At 35.9% G+C, this 10,990-nt stretch overlaps 1 protein-coding gene and 1 long non-coding RNA gene across 2 annotated transcripts; both read right to left on the bottom strand.

Moving 5' to 3' along the window:
* Positions 1-1,050: 1,050 nt before the first annotated feature.
* On the bottom strand, positions 1,051-3,196 carry LOC111368897 (protein RICE SALT SENSITIVE 3-like). The gene is made up of 7 exons (XM_022990406.1): positions 2,897-3,196; positions 2,765-2,815; positions 2,544-2,672; positions 2,282-2,387; positions 2,069-2,110; positions 1,929-1,985; positions 1,051-1,834 (listed from the first exon to the last, which is right to left on the bottom strand). Exons 1-7 carry the CDS (start codon positions 3,025-3,027, stop codon positions 1,142-1,144), a joined length of 1,209 nt encoding a protein of 402 aa, XP_022846174.1. The 5' UTR covers positions 3,028-3,196; the 3' UTR covers positions 1,051-1,141.
* A 6,837-nt stretch (positions 3,197-10,033) lies between these two features.
* On the bottom strand, positions 10,034-10,952 carry LOC111368896. The gene is made up of 2 exons (XR_002698066.1): positions 10,443-10,952; positions 10,034-10,358 (listed from the first exon to the last, which is right to left on the bottom strand). It is a non-coding gene; the product is annotated as an uncharacterized LOC111368896 (long non-coding RNA).
* Positions 10,953-10,990: the final 38 nt, after the last annotated feature.

Here is a 10,990-nt window from a genome sequence, read left to right as displayed (position 1 = left end):
CGTTGCTCGTGGGCGAGCTAGGCTCGGCCCACGAGCAGCTCGCGAGCTCGTGATTTTTTTATTTTTTTGCAAATTTTTCAAATTTTATTGATAAAATTTTATTTTTTTCCATTTTTTTGGACAAGTCGAGCCGGCTCGGGCTCGTCAAGCCCACGAGCCGAGCTTTGACGAGTCGAGCCGACGAACCGCAAGCCGGCTCGACCCAATTGACATCCTTAACGAGCAGCTCGCGAGCTCGTGATTTTTTTATTTTTTTGCAAATTTTTCAAATTTTATTGATAAAATTTTATTTTTTTTTATTTTTTTGCAAATTTTTCAAATTTTATTGATAAAATTTTATTTTTTTCCATTTTTTTGGACAAGCCGAGCCGGCTCGGGCTCGTCAAGCCCACGAGCCGAGCTTTGACGAGTCGAGCCAACGAACCGCAAGCCGGCTCGACCCAATTGACATCCTTAACAGGATCCATCAATTTTTACTAACTTTAACCAAAATCACCGTGTCCTCGAGGAATTCAAAAGAGGAAAGTTGAATAATGGAACTATTAAAGAATTTGTGAATTGACACTTTTCATGGTTCTGGCAGTATCCACGCCTATTTGGCCTTTAATCCCGCAATTCACCAGTTAATTCCATGATTAAAGGTGTTTTTTTCCAACCCGACAAGGTGGATAGTTGACCATCGAGTTGCAAACATAAGAAAGCAATAGTCAAGATGGACGGAATATGCTTACGTGGTCAGATCCAAAAATAATGAGGCAAAATGCCGTGGCAAGGTAGACCATGACCAAAACTGAGCACACCATAAAGATGCTCCCTGTCCCGGGTTGGGGACAGGGAGATTCATTCGAGCACACTAAGGCCAAACTCGAGTCACGAGAAAAATAAAGTCTAACTAGTGTTCAACAATTTTCGAAGTTAATGATCAATTTTCAATTTTAGAACAATTATTTTCTTTTGAACTTTTCATGGCAAACTAAAGTCTACAACAAAATTATGAGGAAAAAAAATAATAATAATAATAATAAGGTCCCAAAGGATCAAAGAGCAACATGATAATAGAAATTGCTTAAAACAAACAAAGGTGAACACCAAAGGAAACACTTCTCAACCTACTATACTTTCATACATGCCCTTTATAAAATTACTCCAAAGTTTCCATAACATCAGAGTACGTTCCTGCTTCATTTCTATACTCCCCCGTATTGTGTGCGGCGTGATGATCAAGTGAAGCCGATGAAGTCATTCTTGTAGGTAACGTAAAGCTCCTCTTGAACTTGTTGTTCTCCATTTTTCGAATGCTATCCCGGTGGCTATCCAAGGTCAATAACTCATTGGGATTTGGCCCACCATTGTTGTGCAAACTCGTAGCATCAGAATTTGGATTTTCTGGCTTGTTTCCAAGGCCATTAGGATTAAACAGAAGTTTGGCGTCATCCGTGCGTCCAGTTAGAGCATTGAAGAAACTCAATCCATTAGGCCATTTGATATCGTTTTCATGATCTCCCATCATATCTTCCATCCTTGCTTCTGATGGATGCGGGTGAAAGAACATGTGCATTTCGTCCTTGGACAGAGGAATGCCAAGTCGAGCTGAACTTTGAAAATTGGAAGATGTATTAAGGACTGAAGTTGCTGAAGGCATTGACATCTGTCCCCAATTGAATAGGTGAGGGGAAGGGCGGATTGGCATTGTCGGTTGCTTTAAAGGCACTGCAGAAGACGATGGGGCATTTCGATTTGAAGAAAACAGTTGGGATAAGTAAAATCCAGATTGATGGCCTAAGGATTCAAACATATGTCTCATTCTCAGCACAAAATGAAGGTCTTCAGGCATCTATAACAAGATATACACTCTCTCGTGAGATCAAAGTGATACGAAATCACATAAACATGATTATAATAACAAAATATTTACGAGGTGAACTCACAATCTTGCAAGAACCCAGTTGAAGTAGGCCATGTCCAGCTTGAATAACAGCTATAGTCTTAAGACATGTCAAAGGATACAAAGGTTAAGCCATTAAGCATTGAAGGATTAACAGATTAACCCTAAACTATTGATTCTGACCTGAATGCCAGATTCAAACTGATCAGTCCACTCAGGAGGAACCTGAAATTAGTATATCATAGAAATAACACAAGTTCAATCAGACCAATAATAGAGAGGTGAAAAGTCAGCTTTCTTGATTATTACAAAAGATAATTGTTCTTATCTATCCCGTCTTGTCTAATTCAACTTAACGTATCGAACATGCTATAAAGGGTTTCTTGATATACATACTGCATCAAATGAACTCTGCCAGTAGTTGGAGATATTTGGTTCACACTCTACTGGTTCTTTGTATACCCATTTATGACACTTATCAGAAGCAACTTTCCCCATCAACCTGCAATCAATTCACACATTCAATAGTCAATACACATACTAAAAATATTTTCAAATTTTGATTTTAGCTCCCTGTGCAGCAGCCTAATCTTAATTGGAGCACAAAGAATGACAGAGAAATTATTTATAAAACCAAAAACACCTACCCAGTACCCACCCTTCTCCATAATTATATAACTGAATAGACATTTTGCTGAAGGTTTTTCTGACAGGATCCTCTACATCCATCTCATCTAAACAGTTTGCAACTCTGCCTCCACAGAACCCATCTTCCCACATCAACATCCTGTACCAAAACAAAAAAATTACAACCTAAATCCAAGTAACAAAAGAAAAACATTAGGCTCTGTTCTAGGAAAAGTCAAATAAAACACTTACAAGCTACCATTGTCATCTCCAACCTTGCAACCATTGCCACCTCTAACTCTCCTGCAAGAACGGAGTAAAGAAGTGATTTTTTAAGCAGGGATAGATGAAAAATAAAGAAAATAAAGAGGGTACAGTACGTACGGGCGAGGGCGAATGGTCCAGAAGACAGAGTAAGTCCAGTCTGAGTTTAAACAGACGCTTCTTAGAGCCTCATGAAGGGCCATCATCCCTGCTGCTTCTTTGCCCCTGTCTGATGCTGCTGAGCCCACCATTTTTCTCTCTATGTCTAATATAGTTGGACGACAATCAGAATCAAAATTGTTTCTAACAAAACACTACCCTTTCCTATCTTCTTTCTTTCATTTTTAACAAAAAAGGGCAAGTAGAGAGGGCGTGTGTAAAAGTGATGTTGCTTCTTTTGGGGGTTTGTTTTCGTATTTGTAGTTGTATCTTAACCATGAAATAGCACCAACTCTCCAAGGGGGGCGTTGGGGTGAGTTGGGTGGAGTAAGTCAATGACATTTATACCCTTGCGGTTGTTGAGAATTAAATTTTGTGAGGTCGAGTTGTGCAACAATAGTTGGAGCCGTGCACGATCTCCGATCACAGTAAACACCTTCAATTCTACAGTTTCGTATCACGGCACATTAATTCTTGTTTATAGATGAAAAGATGTCAAGTCAATCCGGACGGAGCTAAACATTCGATATTGTGGGGAGTCAAAAATTGAAATACAATTTTTTTTAAAACAACATATCATTAATCACTACTACAACTGTAATCTACACATTTTCATACTCTAAAAACGTCGTATAATTATATCATTATTAATATTGGCGAATACACCATTCTCAATATATGGAACTAAACTGTCATTTAGCCATTGATGTATTGTCAATAAAAAAGAATTATACATTATAATTTAGCATGAACTTTCACAGTTTCACTCCACAATCAAGATGCATCATGGATGTATTTGTAAAGCTATTGTCATTTGTCAAAAAATTAATATCAATATAATTCTTAAAACAGAAAATTTAAAAATGCTCAATTACTTGAAAATTTTTTTTTTATCAGTTAATTTAATTTCAACAAATTGCAAACAAAAATTAAAAAAACTTTGATTTTTCAAAAACTCATACTCAATAATCAATATTAACGACAAATATATATAAAAGGGTCCAATTTATAAAGTCTAACAAACTACAGACTGCATTTTCTACACTTTGAAACGGGCCACTTACCAGTTCAAAAGTCGTTGTCTTGTCAGATTGTCCCGCTAACATACACTTTTAAGAGATGAAATCTTTGATTTGGGTAATGGGTCACTTAATTTTATATAAATTTTGGATTGAAAAATTGAAAGTTATTAATGTGTTACCATGTTGGAGAAATGGAAACAGTCGGACAGAAATCTGTGAAGTCGTGATTTGTGGAGGCTGATGTGACAATTTAGGGTGGTTTGTGATGGGTTGTGTGATGCGGTAATGGTTTTGCGGTTACTATGGTGGTGCTGTGCAATGTTGTATTGTGCAGTGATGTGTGGTGCTGTGCGGTGCAGTTACAGTGTTGGTGGCGGTGGTGGTTGTGCTGGGTGGTGGTGAGATAGCTCGACGTTTGATTGATGTCAATGGTGGGCTTGGGAGGAATTACCTTTTGCCCTTTTCTCTTTTGAATTGTGGACTTGGTATGTGAAAGGGAAGAATTAAACGTAGTGGATTAATTTTAGATTTTAATGAATGGTGGACCTGGTGGTTTGTTAGAATTAGGCTTACACAATTTTTTTTCTTTGGACACAGGCTGATGATTCAATTTACATGGGCTCAACTGAAAAAAAAATAAAAAGAAAAAAGAAAACCTTATCCTCCTCTGTTTGGATAACTTTAAGAAAAAAAAAAGGAAGAATCTGAAAATTCTGTGAGGTCAATTAACCCCACACGACCCCATGTGGGTCCGTCCTTGAAGTCAACACATTTCGCTATAAGCTACACCATCTTTGAAGTGCCGTTTTCTTATTTACTAACAAGATTTCAGGCAAGAATTCCTCAAATAATAATAATAATAATAATAATAATAATAATAATAATAATAATAATTAGACGATAGCCAAGGAAACAAAAAAGTTCATCTTGATTCATATTTTTGTTACATTTCTTAATATTTGGAAATGATTGGAAGCATAATTTTTATCCACTTCCTTTCGAGTCAATGAGAATAATCTTCTACCGACACTAAAGAAGAGTTTATTATGCTCACAAACTGCCACGTATTGATGATTTAACTGTTGATGTGACAATGTTAGCTTATCGACACATTTTATTTTGTCCACCATGAACGAGAACCATTCTACTTGAGTCAATGAAAAATTTAAAAGATTGGTAAAAATTATTCATTCCCTATCTAATTTTATGATATAATGTTAGCTTGAGTGCTGCAGCAGACAAGGGTAAGCAAGACATTTAAATGGGGCCAACAGAATCTTTACCAGTCTGTGCTAAATATAAAATATTATTTTGAAGATTATTGAGGCAAAATTCTGTCACGATTCATTATTAAAAAAATACGAGATTAAGGAGTCACGTGAGCACGTGCCGTGGCAGAGTTGGTGTATCGTTTCTCGTAAAGAAAACAGTTGTGCTATGTGTACAAATAAAATTGTTTACAATCAGAGTTAATAACTCCGGTTGACAATTAGACACATGAAATGGAGTCCACGCTGAATAAAAAAATCGTAGATCCCCTTACTGTGAGTACATTGTCAACGAGGGTTGCCAACCTAATTCTAAAGAAATAGGAGCGCACAAATTGCGGGGCACCGTATCCTTTCTCTCAGTGTTCGGCCACAACGCACATGACCATATCGCGAGCGGGTCCCCTAAGCAAGTTGTAGACTTGTAGTCCTATTCCTCCCTCCAGCAATTATTTCTCTACTTTTAATTTTTTTTTCTTTTCGAACACTTTCTGGGTTCATATAGTTCCAAAAACAACATATGTTGGGACAGTTTGGATAGCATTTTAAATTTCGCTTTTTTAATGTTCATTGATCAAAAATCAAGATAATCAAATCATGCATTGGATGAGCTGTGAAAACATTCGAACCCATTTTAAAATGTTGAACCCCAACTTTGAGGGTCCTCACTACCCCGTCCCTGGAGCATCGTAAGAGAGGTAAATCGCGGGATGTGTGCCAGCAGACTAAGGAACAAAAGCTTGCCTACACACTATTGCCAACAAAGAGTCCAATTCCATATATCAAAAATCGAATCCTCACACTGCAACTGTCAGCAAAGTTGAGACTACCTCACTCCTGTCATTTGCACCACTGGATTATGCCCTGGAGGGCCATTCGATCCCATTCTAACCTTGATGTGTGGAAGTCTTGCGCCATATATATTGAAATTGTTCAAGAAACATGGTCCAAGAGCCAATGAGAGGTTGTGTTACGAAAAAAGACCTTTTTATTGTTTCCTTCTCCATTTGGATGCTTGAGTTTAATATTTGAATGAAATTATTGTGAATTATTTCGTAATGCAAAAAAAAAAAAAAAAAAAAAAAAAAAAAAAAAAAAAAAAAAAAAAAAAAAAAAAATTTGGAAAACTACATTTACATAATATGTTTATATAAATATGGTGGTGAGATATGATCATATTAGAATTTTTTTCAACCAAATATATATATATATGTATTAAAAAAAAATAGAATTCGTCTCTTTTCTGATACATCATTTGTATGTAAACTAATGTCTGACTGTTTATGTACAAAGAATATATTTTTTTTAATTATTGTTAATACAACTAAAACTTTGTTATCAGTGGCGGATCCAGGTACTAACGAACTAAGGCGGCCGCCCCTAGTTAGATCCGTCGGAGTCTTCAATAGCCACCGGGACTGCCGAGTGAAAGTTACAGTTCCATTGTTGTAGTCTCCAGAAGCTTCAGCGTTGAATGAAAGGGAACTAGAGGACATATGATTAAATTATGTTACAACCGATAGCTTGGTTTGCAGTTGCAGACTTGCAAAGAGTCAGCTATGGAGAAAGTCGGAGAGGCAGGAAGAAGACAATGTGTTGTCTTTTTTTCTTTTGAGCTGATGACAATTGAATGGAATGGGCTTCTTTTTGTTTAAAAACACAAGGCCTAAATCCAACTGCCCAAAATCCAAATCAATGAATCATTAATCAATTCATGGTCATTTTCAAATTTCAATTTCCCCCAAATCGTAAAAGAGTACCAACCATGAAAGAGAGATCTCAATCCCACGTTTTAGTTTCTAATGTTGCCACTGAAGTTAACCCTGGCCAAGAACAGGTACTAATTTTCTTGATCTCGGTACCTCTTGATCGTTTGCATGTAATGTATGATTAAATTGTCAGTAGTATTAGTAAGGATATCTAGTTTAGTAATTGTAGGGTTAGAAAGTTTGCCAGAAATAAGAGGTGCAGCTTTATGGATACATGTAATTGGAGAAAAATTCTAACTCTTGGAGGATTTTTAGCATTTTTATAATTCAGATACTTGTTTGTAGACTGTTTCCTGTCTGTAAGTGCAGTTTCGCGTTATTGTTACATTTCTTTGGTGAATGAATTTGGAACTTCAAAATTGGAGTTTGGAAGAAAAGAAATATATTCAACTTTGAAATGCAAGTTAGAATTCCCATTTTAAGGGTTGAATGCCATGCTGCCAAACAAATTAGGCATTGCATACGTCCCGGGACACAGCTCAACTGGTGGATCAATCAACATTGCCTTGCTTCCAGCGGCAGGGTGGAGGTTCGAATCCTGGTGGGAACCTGCGACCAGATTTATTTGGTATGGAGCAATCACTTTGAAATAGGATCTCTTGTGCACAGAAATGTACAGGCGGTGGAGGGAACCTGTGATCCAGTTGAGGCATAACCCGCGATTTACCCCCTCCAAGGTTCTAGTCTTGGGGATCCAGGATTTAGTTTAGTGTAAGTTGGGATACCTGAATATAAAAAAAAATGCCATTTAGTGGGCAATAATGTGCTTATTGTAGTTCTTAGCGGTATTCTAAAAAGCACATCTAAGCACGAAGGTAGACATTTTCGCATAGCTATGCTTTATACTTTTTAACCATCACATGGAGATTACGACTGCCACGGATACGGCTACCTCCGATGCCTTGATGGACCATTCATAGGCTCTCTATTGCCTCAGAGTGAATGGCATGCAAATCTTTGGGGTCCAAGTGACATCTTGCTTATAAGCGACTATCATTACATGGCTTCTTTGCCTCGTTGGCCAGCACGTAGATAAAGGCGTAATAATTATCCCCCAAAACTATTCTTATGAGGTGTTGGATTTTGATTTTTTTAACTTTTCAAGGAGGTAAGAATACTAAAATGAGTAGAATTCCGATGTTTAAAAAGCTTCCGAACCTCCGTTTTTGTGTTCGAAGCCCTTCCCCTTCCCCCGTGTTTCTTCAACTCAAATTTTGAGTTCTATCTATTATTTTTGCTGTCGAATTTTATATTTTCTCAAGAATGTGTGAAAGACTAGTACCATATCTGTTTCTGTCAATTGTTTACGTGGAGAATTGATAATAGAACCACGATAAAACTTTAGGAGTATGCCAGAACTGCAAATGGGGCAAACAATTATATGGTTATTCGTGTAGAAAAACTTAAGAAATAGAAATGTGCTGAGTAATATCTTGCTGAGTTGCGAATTCTGAAGAATTTGTTCGATTTTTCTGTTAAAAATATTAATTTTCAATCCCAATTGAAACCTCTGGGGATTTATAGAGGGATGGGGATAGAGAATAATGTTCAAAGTTAGCTGGGGCAGAATAAAGCATCATTGTTTATCGTTGCATTTGTGAGATTATATTAGTAAGCTTGCCCCCTCGCCTACATAAAAATAATAAAAACCCAAATAATAGTTTCCTAAATGCATGCACAAGAAATTCACTTTTTAATAATCACAAGGCGATTGGGAAAGGCTGAAGCTCCAATTGAAACCCCAAATGTGCAAACTCTTTACCTAATTGCCTAATTCCATAAATGGATAAGTGGCAACATTTTATTAGGGGTCGCAGCTATCGTCAATTGACGTTAAAAGCTGGATGCAGCAAATAGCCAATGACAGTATGTTCAATTCTTATTAGTTGATAATTTTACTTTCATGGTACTATGGGGTTAACTATAAGGGTGCGTTTGATTGACATGGAAAATATTACCTAGAAAAGAAAATATTTTCCATCTTTTGTGGAAAATAAAAACCACCTCTACCCAAGGAAAATATTTTCCTTAAAAACAAGGAAAATTAGGCATATTTTCAAAAGTTGGAAAATATTTTCCATGGAAAAAAATAGCAATCAAACACTCAAAGTGAAAATTTGGATAAAAAACTGATATTTTCCATGGAAAATAAATGTAATCAAACACACCCTAATAATTTTTTATTTGAGAAATTCAATCTCTCTAGACTCTAGGTTGCAACTTAGGTTTCCTTTTACCAGTTTTACTTGTGACTGATGAGAAGCTTTTCTTTAGAGGCGTCACATGTATGTTTAGAGATGACGCACTCAATATTCAATTTTCTGGTACTTCATAAATAACTTTAAACAATCTAATAATACTTACATACTAATCGTTATATGTCTGGTAAGAGACTGTGTATTGATCCTCTAATACTATCGAATTATATTTTCACATGTATATAATTTTTACATTTTTGTGCATTTACATATAAATCGAAGAATTTTTAATATTATTCAATTAAATGTTAATAAATGACCGCTATATAGTCATTGACTGTTGACGATCAACGGTCAACTAGCGCCTGCCCTAGCTGATTTCCATTCCTGGATTCGCCACTGTTTGTTATGTTCCATATAGATGTTTGAAGCTAATTACACAAGTATTATTAAAATTGATTTACAATTAATAAAATACGAATTCTAACTTCTTGTATACCTCAAAACTTTATCTCAACCGAAGAAAAATTTCTTCCTTTGTCTCATGAAAATAGGCTTACTTTCCTTTATCGCATGTCCCAGATTATAAGTTACTTTTCTTATTGATAATATAGCCCTTGTTTGAGCCCCATTTTAGAGGAATGAATGAATTTTTGAATAGCGCATCGATTAAAAATGTGTTGTTAAAAAATAAGGAAAAATTTTAGATTTACGTGTAATTATATTATTGAAGAATATGTGATTGAAATGATATTAAAACACTGTTTTAAATGCATTTTTTTTTTCAAAAGAATAGGACACAAACAAAGGCATAGTCATCTTCTTAATTTTCTAATAGGCATAATTATAAAATTCTCTCCTCATGCATAAAAGCAGAAAAAATGCTGTATAATTCATGAAAATAAGTGAATTTAAATCAAAAGTGATTGACTACAGTTTTAACACAGAAAACTAAACTAGAGATTAAGCTGTACTGCAACTACTCACTTGAAAGGCTGGCAAAAAGATTGGATATAGTGATAGTGGTTCATCTCAGCAGCACATTGCAAAGGATAGTGTTCGATTAAAAATGCATGATCTTCATCTCTGGTCGATCCTTCTATTTCCGTCTCTTTGAGATTGCTTTGCAGGGGTCAATTTCCTAAACGAGGCATGTAAAATAAAGACTGCAAAAATATTTACAAATATCTCAGTAACACCGAATGCCTGTGAAATAGAAAAGGCGCCAGCAGAAGGTAATGAATGCAAACCTGCGTAACTGACACCAACAGCACATAAGAGGGCCAATTGGACATTGGAAAAGAACAGAATAACTGCAGTTGCTGTGAGGACGAGGAGGCTTGATTAGCATTTTGTAGACGGGATAATACTATGCACAAAACTCTTGTGTTGCTGTGAAGATCATATATTGACATAAACAATACTACAAAAGGTTCCTTCAATTGGAACAAGAGAATCAAAGATACAGAAGGATTCAGTTCTCAAACAAATTCTCCGTAGAAGTGCAAGGAAGTCAATTCTGTACACTTAGACACAGTTTAGGTTTTTCTGAAGATGATACAGAAAACTGAAAACAGCGTTAAACGAGAAGTTGAAAATGACATCAAATTTGTATATAGCCCATAAGGGCAGAAGATAATTCACCAATAAGAGCAACACGCTTTAGAACACTTGAAAATTTTAATTTGCAGATTAAGGCTTTGCTTGTCTTCCTTTCTTTCACATTTTACCACATTATTTTTTCTACAGTACTCATTTTTAACCACAGATTCTTCATTAAAATAATATTACACATAAA

The sequence above is a fragment of the Olea europaea genome, chromosome 19 (genome assembly GCF_002742605.1).
Source record: "Olea europaea var. sylvestris chromosome 19, O_europaea_v1, whole genome shotgun sequence".
NCBI lineage: Eukaryota > Viridiplantae > Streptophyta > Magnoliopsida > Lamiales > Oleaceae > Olea > Olea europaea.
The sequence above is the reverse complement of the archived record's forward strand: the minus strand, read 5'-3'. Positions and strand labels throughout refer to the sequence as shown.